General features: G+C 42.0%; 1 protein-coding gene across 5 annotated transcripts in view; it reads left to right on the forward strand.

Moving 5' to 3' along the window:
• The first annotated feature begins 234 nt into the window (after positions 1-234).
• The window catches only part of Spag17 (sperm associated antigen 17), a 244,918-nt gene continuing 225,774 nt past the window's right edge, over positions 235-19,378 (forward strand). For 4 of the 5 annotated variants that reach the window (XR_015669308.1, XR_015669316.1, XR_015669314.1 and 1 more), the window contains exon 1: positions 235-473. Coding sequence is in view for 2 of the 5 variants with exons in the window: in XM_087634617.1 (XP_087490743.1) it covers positions 390-473 (84 nt within the window). In the remaining 3 variants the exon portion in view is untranslated. 5 annotated transcript variants of the gene reach the window in all.

Consider the following 19,378-nt stretch of genomic DNA (forward strand, 5'->3'; position numbering starts at 1 on the left):
GTCATTTCTCAATGCTAGGTTGGGGCACCAGAGGAATCTTAGGGCGGGGGAGCTTGAATGAGTAATTTTGAGTTTCTACACATTTTTTATTCGGACTAGATTTTGCTCCCAAGAGAAAAAGAGAGTGGAAATGGTAAAAGAAATTAGTAAGTCAGCTCCTCCCGTTGGGAAATCATCAGATTTCCCCGGGGATTTCTGGAGTTTGGCACTTGGCGGCTCTGCTACTATGGAAACGGGGGAAGCGGTTGACTTGAGGGTCAGGAACCGGTTTGGGGGAAGGGAGCGGGATCCGTTCAGGAACTGGGCGTGGTCTCGGTTACCAAGGCATCAGGGACGCTCAGACCTGGCCTCAGCCCAGTTTTGAGGCCAATGAACCTCCCATCCTTCTCATGGCACCCAAGAAGGAGAAACCTACCGGGAGCACAAGCTATAAGATATGGGAACCCTCACTCATTGCTGCACATATGAACCAGGTGAGCCCCGCCTCTCAAGTCACTTCAGCCCAGGCACAGGGAACCTGGCGCACTTCTGCTCAGTACTGTTTTCCCGGGACCTCCAGGTGCTGGACAAAGGAGCGAACCAGAGGGATGGGGCTACAGCTCAGTGGTAAGGCTGAGGGAAGCCCTGGGTTCAATTTGCAGCACCAGAAGCAAAAACAAGACAGGAAGGGAATCTCTGTCCTGCCATTTCAAAAGTGGGGTAACAGATCTGTGTGCGGAGGTGTGCCATTATGACACCTCAGGCCACCTTTCAGTGCCAGTTTCCAGATGAGGTGCCCCGTTGTACTGGGACTATTATCCTAGTGAACGGTTTCCTTCCTGTTTGACTACTGATCACCCGCGGCCCCGCCCACAGCAATATTTTCATAAATACTGCATGTAAACAGGCAGGACCCAGGACGACAATCTGTAAAAATAGAAAGGGAGCTAGAAGAAAATGTTCTTATGCGATGATTTGCCCTGTTTTGCTTTCTGTTGCTTTGATAAATAACCATGATTAAGAGCATCTTGGAGAAGAAAGGATTTGTTTCATTTTAATGTTATAGGCCATCCCTAAGGGAAGTCGGGGCAGGAACTGGAAACAGAAGCCCCGCAGTAATTCTGTTCCCTGACTCTGGCCCATGCTCAGCTAGCTTTTTTATACAACACCAGGCCACCTGCCCAGTATAGCGCCTCATACAGTGGGCTGGGCCCTCCTCCATCAATCAGTAATTGAGACTATATCACACAGAGTTGGCCACAGGCCCCTCTGCTATGTACAGTCCCTCCTTTGAGACCCTCTCAGATGACTCTAGGCTGTGTCAAGTTGACAGCTGAAACAAATTAGGACATACTCCACACCTCTGCACCAAACATTTTCATCTGGGCGTAGAAAGAAGGCTCAGTGGTTAAGAGCACTTGTTGCTCTTGCAAAGAACCAAAGTTTCATTCCTGTTTCATTCCCAGAATCCACATGGAAGCTCCCAAGTGTCTGTTACTCCAATTCCAGTGGATGCTACACTCTATTCTGGCCTCTGTGGGCACTGGGGCATGTATATGGTACACACACATTTGTGCAAGGAAAACACTCACATAAAATACATATATACAAAACACTTGCACATATAAAATACATATACAGAAAACAAAACAGGGCAATTGCATAAGAACGTTTTCTTCTAGATCCCTTTCTATTGTTTACAGATTGTCATCCTGGGTCCTGCCTGTCCAGCACTTATTAAAATATTACTCTGGGTAGAGCCACAGGTGGCTTGGTGAGAAGGCAGTCAAAGAGGAACAGAAGCTGGAAAGATGGCTGAGAGGTTAAGATCACTGGTTACTCCTCCAACGGACCTGGATTCAGGTCCCAGCACCCACATAGTGGGTTGCAGCTATCCATAATTCTGGTTCCAAGGAATCTGATACCCTCCTCCTGTCATCGTCAGGCACATGACAGACACATGATATACATGCAGGCAAAATGCCTATAAAAGTAATAGGTAGTAAATTGTTGAAGAGCATTGTTGCTGCTGGTCTCTTTAGCAGTCCATGGCCCTGCCAGTTGCCACACTAGACCTGTTCAGGAAAGTAAGAGATGTGTTGAAATTTGTGGCCAGCCCCTCAAGTGCTGCATGCCTGGCTTGTAACTTCTGTGGGCAACCTGAAGCCCTTCTGGATTGGTTTAGTGCTATCTCCCATTCATCTATTTAAAAGGTATAGGAGCTCAGAGGAGCTATCTGCCTGAGACATACTACCACAAATGCACACAGTGATCTGTGTCTCAAATCAGAGGGTCCAGCAGCATAGTGGTCCAGGCCACACTCACTTCCACCCACCTTCAGTGAGAAACCCAGAGGCTTCTCACACCAACAGATAGAAATCCAGGTCTAGATTCTAATGTTTCTAAGTCCAAGTAGAGATCTGGGAAGAGAAAGGTCATTTGTAGATATTCCAGCCTGCCATTGGGACCCTCTTGTAAAAGTGGAGAATGAGCTTGGTTTTGTTTTTTATTTTATATATGGGTACACGGTTCACTAGAGAGTTTGCAGTTAAGGAAAGTAAAGTGGACCTTGTGCTGCCCTCTGGGAAGGGTTGTCTATTAATCCTTATTTTCCAATGTAATTGTTTCTTTCTCTATGGAAAGTAATTCTATCTGGTATGAAAATTAGTCTCGGTGAGTTGCATGAAAATAGCCTGACCCTCCTGTTGCTGCCGTGGCTTCGTGCATCCTTACTGAAACTCTTCTGCGGGATTTCAATAACTGGAGGAAGGAAGGCTGTCAACTCCACAATCCCCAGTTACATTCTCAAATCTCTCTCTCTCTCTCTCTCTCTCTCTCTCTCTCTCTCTCTCTCTCTCTCCCCCTTCTCTCATATGATGTTGGTCACATTGGGCTTGGAGTGAACATTTCTGCTGGAAGTACACACTGCTGAACCACAGGGTTGGTGTGGACACTGACACTGTGTGTGTTAGTCTAGTACTGCGAGCATGAAGCTGTAATTTTCCTAGTTGAACTGAAAACCCCGTCACTGTTTTCTTATGGTTTAGAAACATGAACTACTATTCGGCCTTCTTGATCCTGTTCAAATAATATAGACTCAATAAATCCTCCATACTAGTAGATATAATTGCAAGCCAAAGTAATACGTTGCTCTAGCAATGAAGGGAATGAACTCAGTTTTGTTGGAATGTGCACGTTCTTATCGTTGGAAGAAACTAAATATATTCTGCACACTTCCATATTTTGTTAGCTTGGTTTTGTGTCTTTAAAAGAGAAAAATTCCTTTATTAACCTATCAGTTAATGCCTAAATACAGGCTCTAGCCAAGAGAATAACCAACTCTGAATTTGGCTAAAGGTGACTAGGGTATGTGTAAATTCTTCGTTGATTGTGTTTGGTAAGAGTTTTACATGTGGTATATCTGAGAATATGCTACTGCTTTAATTCATGAAGAGTTTGTTATTCTTTTGCAGGTGTTTGAGTACATCTGTGCTAACGTGTGTATTGAGGTGGGGCATAGACTACAATGTAGTAATTTTCTGGTTTTACAAAAAAAATAGTTTTCAAATTACTTCATTGAAAAAGCTAAATCAGTAGTAATTCTGATCTCAATTTAAGAGCAGCCTGCAGTGGAATTTAGCAGAAGCTTCAAGTTCATAGTTTGGTTCTGGTGAATTGACCTCATTTCCATATTATATCTATACCAATCAATTAATAGATAAATTAACTGATTAATTGATTCACTGGGGGTGGTGTCCTTTCAAGCCTGAATTCTTGCCAACTTCCCAATACATTTTAGTTGTTTCTAAAACATAAAATGGTGACAAGGGATAGAAGGCACTATTCCTATAATCTTATAGAAAACAACGAATTACCAAGCGTTCAGGTAGGAGACTAGGAGAGATCAGAGGGTGGGAAGAGCACTGGAAAACTGGATAGGGGAAATTAGTTTGAGTGAGAAGACCAACATCCACTGGGATGCTTGAACTGAGAGAGAGAGAGAAAGCAACCAAGGCCACTTTTAGGTGCACATTGCTCCTGAAAAGGAAAAAGGTTTAGATGCATTGGCAGTAAGACTGTACAAGTAACAACAGAAGTCTGTGTATCACATTGACACATGTATGATCTACCATGGCTTTGGCACCCCAAGGATGCTTTGTTGTAGACATTCCCTCTATCCAAGGCTGCAATTCCTATGACTTCAGCTATCCTCAGCCACCCGTACTCTGAAAGCATTAAATTAAACAGACACTTATAACTGTCAAACTGCCCAGCTTTCTGAGTGGCACCATCAAATCTCGTACCGTATCCCCTTCTCCCCCAACCTATGACATGATCCATCCTTATATCCAGTGTGTCTGCAGTCCATATGCAGTTTGCACACTTGTCTCTTCAGAGCCATCTTGTGTATCAAATAGACAGTTACACAGCACACTTCTTGTGCAGTGCACAAGGGTTCAAATTTCACCATCATCACACTTGACCCTGGCTTCCTGGTGCATGGGGTAGTTATGATGGTGAATAGTGTGTGTCAGAAGAAGTTGAGAAGTGCTTCCTTTAAGTGAAAAGGAAAATATTATTGATTTAATGAGGAAAGAAAGGAGGTGGGTTCTGAGACTGACTGCTATGAGAATGCTACTCAATTTGTGGGAAAGGGAAATACACGATTACATTTAAGACTGAAAAACTTTTATCTCCATGGTAAGTGCTTAGCTGAGACACAGGAAAGACAGTAAGGTGTTGGGTTCAACACTATCCACAGTATCAGGCAGCTATTGGGGTCTTGGAATAGATCTCCATGTGATAGAGACTATCCTATAAGTTAAAAATATATCCACACAACTGTCAAGGCAGAGGTCATTGGCCACTGTGATGGGAAAAAAGATGTTAACAACATGTCTGTTTTCTGTTACTGTAAGGTCATTTTTGACTGGCTAATAATTTACAAAGAACAGAGTTTTCTTTCATATATGAAAACACACCAGCAAATGCTAAAACATGGTGGCAGCTTCCACCAAGAGCCCTGGGTGTGCCATAATATGGTGGAGGGTGACACATATGGAAGCCTATGAAAGAAATGAATAGGGCTGAGCTATTTTACTAAAGGCTACCCCATGGCAATTAAAACTACTCCTGGGGGGAGGATTGAATGAAGGTGGTGTCAACATGTTCTGATTGCCTCTTAAGTTTTTTTTTATTTTTATGCATTTGCATTGTATTACATTTCGTTATGAGCTCTTGGCATGTGGAGGGGATTCAAACCATAATACCAACCTCTGGAAGCTGCCATCCCTCCTCCTGTCTGAAATTGACTTCTAAATGTGTTATATTTTTGAATAACCGTACAAAATATATTTGTATAGCTTGCTTGTCTTGCTTAGCATAGCACCTTTGATGGTTTTGGACTGTGGGTTAGAATTTCTTTACTCTAGGATCCACACTTCATTGACCCACCTACCCATTGGTGAACATTGGGTGGTGGCCCTCCTTGGTTAGTGCGGATGCCGCTGTTGGTTACACAAGAATACCAAAAAATTGCCCAAGGGTCCCTGCTTTGAGTTTTGAGAATCTGAAGAATTGAGTTGGCTGGATCATCTGGCTGTTACATTTTTGTTTTGTGGTTGGTTTGGCTTGGTTTGGTTCGGTTGTTGTTGCTTTTATTTTATTGTTATTGTTACTATTTGAAGAGCCACCACGATGGCCCAAGTGTGCATTCCCACCAGCTATGTACATAGGATTCAAGTTCTCCACATCATCACCAGTGTTTGCAATGTTCTGGAGTCTGTTGCTGTTGTTGTTTGAGGTGGGTGGATTTTTCTTTGCTGTTGTTTTTGATGATCATGCTAACTAGTGTGAAGTGACGTGCTCCTTGTGTTCTTAGTTTCATTTTTCTGATTAACAATGTTAATGCATCTTTTAAAGTCCTTCTTAGTCATCCATACATCTCCTTTTGTCAATTTATAAATTGAGCCGTTTGGTGATTTATTATCAAATTGCAAAAGATTTTTAACTCTTCTAGATAGAACTGTTGGCTGATATTATATTTTGAATAAATGTGTTTTCCTACCCCAAGGTAATATTTCAAGACAACAGACTAGGAAGCCCCAGTGTCTCTCTTCCACGCAGAAACATTAAACAACGATAATGAGGTCAGGGGAGGTAAATGTTTAAAATTGAAATAACCCTGAGAAAGTCAAGACAGTGAAGTCAGTCGCAGATCAAAGGTGATAAACAGAGCAGTGGGAAGCGAGGTGTGAGTTTCCAATGTGCTGCATCGGGAAGAATGGCAGTCGCATGGTCATGGTCGGGCCCTTCCATCCTGGCTTGTGCTCCGCGCTCCTCAGACTCCATATTTTCTAATAGTTAGTATTCAGGCTTGCAGATTCTCTAGCCTACCTGCCCAGGGCACAGACAACCTGCTCTGGCAGAGTTTCTAGTACAGTCGCTGTGTTTTCAGCATTAAGGCTTCTGTTGTTTCCATTTGACAAGTATAGTCGTTTGTATTCCCCTTGGGTTCAGACGCTCCTATCCAGACTCCCGTTGGTTCTCTCAGCTACACAGGCAGTTGTTTAGATACATCTAATAAACACAATGCATCTGAGTAAGTTCAATGTATACGTTTCTTCATGGATATTTGTTATTTATTTTAATAAACCTTGTTTTCCTATTTCTCTGTATGTCCTATGTTTACTCAAAAACTGGGCACTTGGAAACATACAACATTCTAGGGTTTGTAGATGGGCATGGAATAGTTTAGTTTGGCGCATTAGGACATATCCCAACCTTTGGTGACAACGCATGATTACATATCGGCGTCTTCTCTGGCTATTCTGCCCTCCATGCTGGCTGGGTTTAAGTTTGTAAGTTTTCCATTTTCCCCCACATATTCCACTGGGGCAATTGATATCCTGTTGCCTTCTTTCTTCTACCCATAATCCCTTTCCCTAGTGATCTATGGCTCTTAATTCCCTTGAAGCTTTCATGTGTTCAAATCATATCTGCCTCCTTCAGCTTCACCAGCCTGGGTGCACACTTCTCTGTTCTCTCTGGACAAGTTCTGGATCACGGCAGATATAATCAGCTCCTTGGACAACCTACAGGGAGATTCAAACAGAGTTAAGTTCTACTCTGCTCTGTTGGCCCACAGGAAGGAACTGGGATGAACCATCCTGACTGTTCCACTGCTGGCCATACCACCAATGTGACAAAGGAGAACAAGAGCACGGTGACCCACCTTGCTCACTGTGGCTTTATCTGTTGCTGTGGACCTTTAATTTTGGTGACAAGCCTTTCCTTGGGGTTTTAATTTGGAACATTTACTTTTTGTTGTTGTTATTGTGGTTCCTTTCCATTGTTGATTGGTCTTTGTATGGGGAAAAGAGGTCCCAGGGCTTCCTAATCTTGAAATTTTTACTTTGATTCAAGATATTTTTAACAAAGTTTCCATTTTTTCCCATTTACTCCTTGCCTAGCCTACAGCAGGTGGTATTAGGAGAAGAGAAACGAATGGCAGCTTTATTTATGACAATTTATGAGACAATTCCATATTTTTTTTCAAACAGCACAAGCATTCCTTACTGGAGCTTGCAGGCTGAACAATGCCCATGGCTTCAGGGTGCCTAGGATGTGTGTTTCTATTAGAATTTTGTACTAGACTCAAAACTTTTGTATCAATACAAAGAAAAAGATCTTTGTCTCAGGGGAAGGGAGTTCCTTTTATTAACATATGATATACTTTTCTCCAAAAGATGTCCATCAGGATACCAGGATTATCAGGAGATTTGAGCTGCTTAGGGTATCTTGCAAATAGAATTTGATTCAGAATTTTGTGAATTATAATAATTGAATTCTTTTATATTTCAATATTATCTGGGGGGCTATCTTTTCAATTGTCCCCAGTTTAAAACATCATTTTTTTGTCTATAGCCAAAAGCAGACCTAACCTACACAGCTGCCATAGAACCTCTCTCTCTCTCTCTCTCTCTCTCTCTCTCTCTCTCTCTGTGTGTGTGTGTGTGTGTGTGTGTGTGTGTGTGTGTGTGTGTTTATTTTGGGAATATATGCATGTGAGTGCGGGTGCCCATGGAGGCTAGAAGAAGGTACCAATGTCCTAGAGCTGAAGTTATGTATGGTTATGTATGTATGGCTGCCCTCTGTGGGTATTTTGACTGAAGTTGCATCCTCTGGAAGAACACTATGCTCTCTTAACCACCAAGCCATCTCTCCATTTCTGTTACATTTTTTTAACATAGTAAACTTTTTTATAAACTTTGGCTGACATTTATCTTCCCTTGCCTTGGTTCTAGGTGCTACATTAAACTCTATATTCAGTTAAAGAACACATTTTACAATGTGGTATCATTTTATGCATTATGCTTTATAGAACATTAGCTATTAAGAACCACATCTTACACCTTGATGTACACCCCACCATAACTAGCATAATGTTGGGTACACAGTACACATAAATGATAAATGCCACTGATTTGCTTATTGATCTTGGAGTGCAATGAGGCCTGTATGATGGACACCAGTCTAAGTAGCAGACAGAGGGGCTGAGAGCAGACAACAGATGGTGTTCCACAGAGCAGCAGTGACTGGGGAAGTTGCAGGCATGTGAGGGATCATTCTCGAGAATATTCAGCTCATGGTTGCTCCTTATGACACCTCTGGGGAGGAATAATACTCTTCTCTTATTAAAGGCATGGATAGAGCTGCAAGTCCAAAGCCCTCTGGAGCTACATACAGAGAACTAAGCCAGCCAGGCTACATAGAAAGAGCCTGTCTTGGGCAGGAGCTGTAATTTAGTCAGGGGAGGGTTTGTCCCACAAGCATGAGGACCTGAGATCAGATTTCCAACACCCACCTACAAACCTGGGCATAGAGGATCAAGTCTGTAATCTCAGTGCTGGAGAAGTGGAGACAGGCAGATTCCTGGAACTTGCTGGCCATCAGCCCTGGCAAATCCATGAACTCCAGGTCCAGCATGAGACCCTTTTCTGAAAGAATAAGGTAAAAAGTGACAAGAGAAAAACAGCCAGTGTTGTGTTCTGACCTACATATGCACACACATACACACCAATGTGCACTCATATACACATTTGTGTAAAAACCCATATACAGTACAACACATAGTATATGCACACGTACACACAGAGAGATCCTGTCTCAAAATAAAACATGTGCAATGCTCCAAGGCCACTGGATTGTGTGACTGTCCCCAAAAGAATGTCTCCACTCTCCATTCCACTCTGCAGAGATGTTTCGCCTGCCAGCCAGGAGGTATGCTGGGAAAGTTCTCCAGAACATTTAGTTCACAGCCTGTCCTTATTATACCTCAGTGGAGAAATAATATTTTTCTCTTATTAAATGTAGCCCAGTGACAATAGCTGAGTTGTGAACGTTTGGGGAATAGTGGAAAAAAAAAACTGCTCCTGGAGTCTTGAACAAAGTCTGTAATTCTTGTAAAGGTTTGGAAAGTAGCATTGAGCTGAAGATAGGTGTTACTGAAATATTAATGTCCCCCATGTCTTAAGTAAACATCATCATAGAATATATAATACCAGGATGATAATAAAACCAGTCTAAGTAAATTTTGAGGGGTAAATGCGCAATTGAATCGAAGTGCTTGAAGCCATTATAAGTGTAGTCTATCAAAGAGGGAAATGTGTTTTATTGGTTAGAACCCTTAAGCAATTTTTGAGAGGTAGTGAAGGTTTTTTTTTCTCCTTTTTTGATCCCATACAGTAAGCTATTTCTCATGTTAAGACTTACTGGAAATACTCATAATGTGAGCTGAAGACTGATGTCTGGCAGCAGGCGTATTTCTGAAATTGGGTTGGTTTTACTACTATATTTTCTGAAATATGCCTTCCCTGGTATTTACAAAACAAATTGCCAGTTCACACAAAGGTTGTTTTTTAATAAAAGCCAATGAAAACAACCGAGTTGCTAGGAAGAACGTTAAAAGGGAAATGGACTTTTCATAACCTCCCATTATAATTCCTCCTTCTGGACAAAAGGGTATTATTTGAATGAGTTTGGAACCAAAGGGAATTAGTATGTCAAATTATCCCACCGAGCTGTTATGTGTGATCATTTTTATTGCAAGTGAAAAAGAGCATTGAATGCAAGTAAAAAGCGATCCTTGCCAGGGAGCTTGGCAACCACTTAGGAAAATGTCAGTGGAAGAGATGGTGGCTGTTGGTCAGGGTTCTCTCTGGCCTTGGAAACTGTCACTGGCTCCCAGTTCTCAAAGTATCCTACCTGTCCCAGTGACCCCAGTCCTGTTTCTTGTGGCTTTTCTCTACCCGTCCATCTTCTCTTCCTCCACTGGAAGAGAATGGCATCCACAAAAGCTCCAGGCGATTACAGACTGTGCCCCTTGCCTCCCTTCCGACCAACTACTTCTCATGCACATCCTGTCCTGCAGGATGCAGAAAGCAGCTCCTGCCCCTTTCAGTAAACTCTCCTCCTTTCAGTAAACTTCAGTGGTTGGTGCTAGCTACAGATTCCCAGACATCCCAGGCTCCTAATGCTTCAGGCTTGATCTCCCTGGCTGCAACATCTAGCAGTGAAGACACATAGCAGTCCTTCCTCCCAGATGGCCAACTGGACTAAATATATTGATGGCGGATTACTGTTTGCTCATACCTCTCGCACTGACATTAAAACCGTTGCTGAGCTGACTCAGGCCATCCAATGCATGAGAAATGCTACCCTGCTCGATAATTAAGGCTTTACATACCCAAATTCCAACTCTGTGTTGTCCCCAGCAATCCTGGTATTGTCTGAGGCTGTTATTCACCAAGACTGTAACAAGAGAGGAAAACCCTAACTGCATTCCCAAGTCCTCTTCTCTAGTCCGTGATCAACTCTCTTGTTGGCTCCACCTTTGAAATAATCTAAGCTCCCATCACTGACTCCCTGCTGTGCCTTACCTGAGTGACAGCCATTTTTTGCCCGTGCTACAAAACAGCCAAGACTGTCACAGCTTTGTCTTATGCTCTTATGCTCGCTGCCTCAACCTCTACTCTCTGTAAAGCAGTTGCATGATCCTCCCAGATGCCTGTTGGGTGTTCTGGCCTCTCCTGACTTTGTTTAATTCTGTCCCCTGGCCCACTGTAGCCATACTGACCTTTTGGGTGATCCTGAAGCCATCAGAAAACACAGGGCTGCCTTGGACTTTGTTTTGCTGTGCCTGGAAGTTATGTGAGCCATGCTTGTCTACGCCTCCTTCAGGTTCTGCTCCCCAGACGCCCCGTGGGAAGGACAGGACATATACTGTGAATTAGATCATCATCTCTCATACTGTTTTCCTGCCACAGGAGACTGGACTCTGAGGGGGCAGTCACTGGCTCTTTCTCTAGGGGCAGCCAGCTCCCTGACTGGCTTGCTGTGCAGCTAGGATATGTTTGCCGAGTGAAGTGCTGCTAACATTGCATGAGAAAGAATGCTTGGTGACAGTGTCGTGGCTGTCTGCAATAGCAACTCAGAAAAATGCATGGCATGGAAGGCACACATAACCTGTATAAATATTCATAGTCATTATTTCTAAGGCCATTTTATACATAAACTTCAAGCTCAACATACTCATGACTGAACAAGTCTCCCTACCTCCTTATGTTCTGTCTTTGCTATGACTGTCCTACTCAGTATCATTAAAAATCACCCCTGTGGCCCCAACAAGAAAATAATGGCCACATTCTTGCCTGTTCTTTGCTTCAAACCCTTCAGTTTCACCTCACAGTTTCTAACCAGTACCCTCACCTTTCCCCTTACCTGTCTTCATCCCGAAGTGACTATGAAAAGTATTTAAATGTAGTCTAGGTCAATCAAGACATGCATAAAAACATACATAGGTTTTCTTCTCTAAGCTCTATCTTGGTAAACAGCTTGTCAGATGATAGGAATTTGTTATTCATCAAATTGTTCTGATAATTTCAGGATTGCGTGCTGGTTTCTAGGAAGGTGTAGTCTTTTGGTTAGCTTGGCTTCCACTCCTTCAGTGATGCACTTGGCTAAGTATGATGAACCCAAGAGCACTGGGCTCGACCACAGCTCTCCCAGCGAACCTATAACCAACAAAGCAGTGTGTGTGGTGCTGTGTACACAGGCCCTTATTGGTGCTCTCCGCATCCTCAAAAGTCTTTGTTAAATGTTCAGTATCACATCTAAAGCTTTTCCCAGCCCTCATACCCTCAGAGATTTGGGCACATGCAATTATTTTGTTATCTTTATTATTAAATAAACAATAAAACTCTTTCAATGTCACATTTAACTGGCTTAATTTTTGTAAATTAATGTCATAATTTCTATATTAAAATATAAATTATATTTATATAACATATATTCATATTTACTGCATATACATTTATACAATAAAATATTATGAAATACATTTATAATACATATAAATACATACTTATATACATGGTACAACATACCATATATATACATATCACATATAATATATATCATGTATCATGGTACATGGTACATGATATGTGATATGTGATGTACATATATCATATGTATCACATATCTTATACCATGTTTCATATGTCATGTATCATATCATGTATCCTATATTTTGTATTATAGATCATACATCACATATCATATATAATACCATTTAATCTTATGTCATATCATGTGACATATATATCAATTAATCATAATAATATGTGCTTATATATGTTTATATTTGATGTGGTATAAAATTTATAATGCATATGTTGTAACTGTTAACTTTTTGGTCACTTTGCATTCCTTGTGTTATGAACCACAATGAGACTACCACTTGGGAATGAACACATTGAATCAGATTAGTTCACTGTACTGGACCCCGTATAGTGGGTAAACCCATTTCCATACAAATGATGCATAATCAGATAGCATTTCTCTCAGAATTGATATCTAACTTTATCTTGTTTCAAAATGCACTTTTTGCTTCATGGTTTTTATGTATTTTCTCATATTGTTTTATTGTTTAAGGTGACATAAAGGGTTCATTGCCACATGTTCATACATCTGCCTTGCTGGACTTTGGTCTCATGCAGCCCCTTCCCCCACCCTTCCCAGCTGTTTCCTTCCTTCCTCCAGCTGTCCCAATGTCTATTTCCTATCACAGGTTTTCCATCACTCTACTTCTCACCTCTCTAAAAATCTCTTCCTCCTTTCTCATCATCCCCTTTCTAGTTTCTTCACCTCACATAAAAAAACACACATATATGCATACACACATGCAAACACACACACATTTGAAGTCTAGGTTCCTTACATGAGCAAAACCATGAACTGTTTGTTTTTCTGAGTCTAGCTTACTTCACTTAACAACCCTTTTCCCAGTTGCATCCCTCTTCCTGCAAATGTTATGATTTCATTTTTCTTTAGCACTGTATAAAATTCCAGTGCTGAGATGTACCACATGGTCTTTATCCGTTCAACTGTTAAGGGACATCTAGGCTGATCCCTCTGGTTGCCACTGTGAATGGTGCAGCAATGAACTCAGACATGTGGGTGCCACTGTGGTACCACCTTCCTCATCACGATTTGTTAAAGAAACTCTCCTGTAGCATATGTTTTGGACAGCTTTATGGAAAACTTGCACAGCTACAGCTGTGTGGGTTTGTCTCTGGGTCCTCTATTCTAACCCACTGGTCTTCTGTCTGTGTCCCTCTACCAAGATATGTTTGGTTTGGGAATATAATCTGAGACCGAACTGAGATGCCACCAGCACTGTTCTCTCTGCCAAGATTTGCTTTGGCTACTTGAGATCTTTTATGCTTTTATATGAATTTTGGGATTTGTTTTCTTGTTCTGTGATCAATATCATTGGTGGAGATGGCACTGTATGTGCAAATTGTTCTTGGAAATACAGACATTCTCATAAGCTTCTTCTGCCTATCCATGAGTAAGGAGGTCTTTCCACCTGCCAATGTCTTCTGCGGTGTATTAATTATAAAGTTCTCACTGTAGAGGCCTCTTAATGATTGATCAAACCTGTGTTTTATTTTTCTGAAGTTATCAGCAATGTTTTCTATTAAGGTATTTTTTTTCATTTACTTCATTGAATTTTACATTCCCAATGTTTCTGATTTTTTGATCTTAATTTCTTTGTTTATTTTTCCTCTGTGTTGCTTGTCTTTATTTCTGTTTTTGTTTTCTGGTTTGTCTTCTATGCTGACTTTTCCCGCAGCTCAGGTATTGAGTTCATCTACCTGTTTACTTATTCCTTTTTCATATCACCGATCACTTTTACCAGCAAACCTTTGAAATCATCATTCATCCTAAGACTTGGTTCAGCATCTCTGAGCTCAGTAGCTGAGGAGTTGTGATCTTTTAGAGAAGTCTTGGTATAGGGCTCGTTTGTGTTGATTATGCCTCTGTCTCGCAATTTGCATATCTATTGGTTTGGATATATCGTCGGGATTTGTGTGAAGATTTTATTAATGAACAGCTTAGTTATGAAGGTTCAGTTACCAGGACCATTCTGTGAGAAGGAAATGGACTGTAGCAACAGCAACACCAAGCCACATGAAATAGAGAAACAACCTTAAAATCAGTTCCCCCTCACAGTCATGTCATCCATAGCCCCAAAACTGCGAGAGAAAACTACTCGGACCATGCTTTGACCATGGAAATTATTTAGGGTGACTGTAGAAATAGTAAATACATAAGGAAAAGGAAAGAGATATGTATTAATCAGGGTTACTATTGCTGGGATGAAACCCCATGACCAAAAAAAACAACTTGTGGAGGAAAGGGTTTATTTTGCAGTTCTTTAACAGTTCATCATCATAAGCAGAGCAGGGAGCAACTCATACAGGGAAGGAACCTGGAGGCAGGAGATGATGCAGAGGCCTTAGGAGGTGCTGCTTATGGGCTTGCTTTCCCATGGCTTACTCAGCCTACTTTCTTATAGAACTCTGGACCACCAGCCCAAGAACATTCCCACCCACAATGATCCGGGCCTTCCTCCATTGATCACTAATTAAGAAAACACACTATAGGCTTGTCCAAAGCCTGACCTTGTGGAGGCATTTTCTACATTGATGGTTCTTCTCTCTGATGACTCTAATTTGTATCATGGTCACATAAAATTAGCCAGTACAATATAAAAGGGGAAGAAAAAGAGGATGCATGAATTAAACAAAGAATAACAAAGAGTAAAGAAGAATTTGATGGTGATGAAGGAAAAATAACAAGAAACTACCCAAAATTAAACAAAAAATACAGGCTTCCCAATACTGAAAAAGTTCAAAAAGAAAAAGAAGAAACAAATTGATGAATATAAGAATAAAAATTTAAAACATTAAAATTTTAAAAATTAAAAACACAGGAAAAAACAGGACATCTAAAGCAATAATAGAACAGTGAAGAACTTCTAGGGGTATTACTATCCCTGACTAAAAGATGTACTACAGAGCAATAGTGACACAGAACATGATACTGGCATAAAACCTGACAGGTTGATTAATGAACCCCATTGAAGACCCAGAAGTAAATCCACACACTTGTGAACACTCTATTTTGTCAAAGAAGTGAAAACAATACAATGAAAAAAGAAAGTATCTTCAACAAAGTTTGCATGTAGAAGAATGTAAATAAATCTATTTCATCTCCCTATGCAAAAGTCAAGTCCAAGTGGACCAAATACCTCAACATAAAACATAAAACTGTATACACTAAATCTGATAGAAAGTAGGAAATAGACTTGAATGCATTAGCATGGGAGGCAACTTTCTGAACAGAACAGCAACAGCTCAGACACAAGATCAACAACCAATCAATGGGATCTCATGAAACTGAAAAGCTTCTCTAAGGCAAAGGGCACCATCAAGAGGACAAAACAGCAGCCTTCTAAATGGGAAGACATTTCCACAAATTCCACATCTGCAGAGGGCTAATATCTAAAATATATAAAGAACTCCAGAAACTAAACCGACAAACTAAATACCAATTAAAAAAAAAAAACAATGATGTATAGATCTAAACTCAGACTTCTCAACAAAGTAATCTCTGATGGCCAAGAGCACTTAAAGAAATGTTCAACATCCTTAGTCATCAGGAAAACGCAAATCAAAATGACTCTGAGACTTAGACCCATCTTAGACCCATTAATATGGCTGATATCAAAAACTCAAGTGATGGCACATGTTGGCAAAGATATGAATGAAGCAAGAGAACACTTCTCCTTTGCTGGTAGAAATACAAACTTGTACAACTATTTTGCAAATCAATTTGGCAGTTTCTCAGAAAATTGAGAATAGATCTACCTCAGGACCAAACCACTACTGCACGGATACCCAAAAGACGCTTTACCTTATCACAAGGACACTGCTCAACTATGTTCATAGCCAGAAACTGGAAACATCCTAGATGTCCCTCGACTGAAGAATGGATAAAGATAATGTGGTATACGTTTACACAATGGAGTATTACTCAGCCATTAAAAATAGTGACATCATGAAAATATCATACAAATGGATAGAACAAGAACAGATCATACCAAGTGAGGTAACCCACACCCAGAAAGACAAACACGGTATGTACTCACTTATAAGTGGATATTAGTAATAAAGTACAGAATAACCATGCTACAATCCACAGACCCAAAGAAGCTAAGTAACAAGAAAAGCTCAAGGGGGATGGAAGGTGGAGATGCCTGATTTTCCTGGAGAAGGTGAAATATACTATTAGACATTGGGTATATATGAAGGGAGGGGTCTGGGTGAGGGAGAAATGGGTTTGGAACAGGAAGGATGAGGTAGGGGGAAGATGTAGGGAGAGAGTAGTGAGGAAGACAACTGGATTTGAGGAGGGAGCATCTCTGAGATGAACTAGAAACCTAAGACAATAGAAATTTGAGTATGATCCTAGCTAAGACTCCTCACAGTGAGATATTTGGAGCCTGAACCAGTCATTTCCCATAATCAGGCAAGGCTTCCAATAGAGGTATTGTGACACCAACCTAACCATAAAACCTTTGATCTACAATTTTTCCTGCCTACAAGATGTCCAAGGGTAAAAGACAGAGCAGAATTTAATGGAAGGGCCAAACAATGACCCAACCCAGCCCAGCCTACTCCTATGTACCAGTCAGATGGCTTGAAAACCATGCCATGAAAGGGAGCCCACCTCTGACTATGATGATACTCTGCTACACTTGCAGAGTATACTCTGCCCAGCATAATGGTCATTAAAGAGTCTTTACTCGCAGCAGCTCTCTGCTCCCAAACCCCGTGGGAGAGAGACCTCACCGCCTGGTCAGGTGGGCACTCCTGAGGCTGCAGAGTGGAGGAGACCACCAACACTGTCCACCCCTGCCCACATCCCTGGCCCAAGAGGCAACTGTATAAGGCCTCTGGGCTCCCGTAGGGGAGGGCCCAGGAGTGGCAGGACCCCTGCCTGAGACACCGCCGGAACCTGAAGGAAACAGACCGGATAAACAGTTCTCTGCACCCAAATCCTGTGGGAGGGAGAGCTAAAACTTCAGAGAGGCAGACACGCCTGGGAAACCAGAAGAGACTGCACTCTGCGCACATCCAGACGCCAGAGGAAAACACCAAACGCCATCTGGAACCCTGTTGCACGGAGGCTCCCGGCTTGGTTGCTGCCGCCGCGGAGAGGACTTAGGCAGTACCCCACAAGCAAACTTGAGCCTTGGAACCACAGGAAGTCCCACACCCGCGGATCCTGGCCCGCAGCAGCTCTCTGCTCCCAAACCCCGTGGGAGAGAGACCTCAACGCCTGGTCAGGTGGGCACTCCTGAGGCTACAGAGCGGAGGAGACCACCAACACTGCCCACCCCTGCCCACATCCCTGGCCCAAGAGGCAACTGTATAAGGCCTCTGGGTTCCCGTAGGGGAGGGCCCAGGAGCGGCGGGACCCCTGCGCCTGAGACACCACCGGAACCTGAAGGAAACAGTCAGGATAAACAGTTCTCTGCACCCAAATCCCATGGGAGGGAGAGCTAAACCTTCAGAGAGGCAGACACGCCTGGGAAACCAGAAGAGACTGCACTCTGCGCACATCCAGACGCCAGAGGAAAACACCAAACGCCATCTGGAACCCTGGTGCACTGAAGCTCCCGGAAAGAGCGGCGCAGATCTTCCCGGTTGCTGCCGCCGTGGAGAGGACTTAGGCAGTACCCCATGAGCAAACTTGAGCCTTGGAACCACAGGTAGGACCAACTTTTCCCCTGCAAGAGACCTGCCTGGTGAACTCCAGACACAGGCCCACAGGAACAGCTGAAGACCTGTAGATAGGAAAAACTACATGCCCGAAAGCAGAACACTCTGTCCCCATAACTGGCTGAAAGAAAACAGGAAAACAGGTCTACAGCACTCTGACACGCAGGGTTATAGGACAGTCTAGCCACTGTCAGAAATAGCAGAACAAAGTAACACTAGAGATAATCTGATGGCGAGAGGCAAGCGCAGGAACACAAGCAACAGAAACCAAGATTACATGGCATCATCGGAGCCCAATTCTCCCACCAAAACAAACACTGAATATCCAAACACACCAGAAAAGCAAGATCTAGTTTCAAAATCATATTTGATCATGATGCTGGAGGACTTCAAGAAAGATGTGAAGAACTCCCTTAGAGAACAAGTAGAAGCCTACAGAGAGGAATCGCAAAAATGCCTGAAAGAATTCCAGGAAAACATAAATAAACAAGTAGAAACCCATAGAGAGGAGACACAAAAATCCCTGAAAGAATTCCAGGAAAACACAATCAAACAGTTGAAGGAATTAAAAATGGAAATAAAAGCAATCAAGAAAGAACACATGGAAACAACCCTGGATATAGAAAATCAAAAGAAGAGACAAGGAGCTGTAGATACAAGCTTCACCAACAGAATACAAGAGATGGAAGAGAGAATCTCGGGAGCAGAAGATTCCATAGAAATCATTGACTCAACTGTCAAAGATAATGTAAAGCAGAAAAAGCTACTGGTACAAAACATACAGGAAATCCAGGACTCAATGAGAAGATCAAACCTAAGGATAATAGGTATAGAAGAGAGTGAAGACTCCCAGCTCAAAGGACCAGTAAATATCTTCAGCAAAATCATAGAAGAAAACTTCCCTAACCTAAAAAAAGAGACACCCATAGGCATACAAGAAGCCTACAGAACTCCAAATAGATTGGACCAGAAAAGAAACACCTCCCGTCACATAATTGTCAAAACACCAAACGCACAAAATAAAGAAAGAATATTAAAAGCAGTAAGGGAAAAAGGTCAAGTAACATATAAAGGCAGACCTATCAGAATCACACCAGACTTTTCGCCAGAAACTATGAAGGCCAGAAGATCCTGGACTGATGTCATACAGACCCTAAGAGAACACAAATGCCAGCCCAGGTTACTGTATCCTGCAAAACTCT

This window comes from Rattus norvegicus, chromosome 2, assembly GCF_021556685.1.
Source record: "Rattus norvegicus strain SHRSP/BbbUtx chromosome 2, alternate assembly SHRSP_T2T, whole genome shotgun sequence".
Lineage (NCBI taxonomy): Eukaryota > Metazoa > Chordata > Mammalia > Rodentia > Muridae > Rattus > Rattus norvegicus.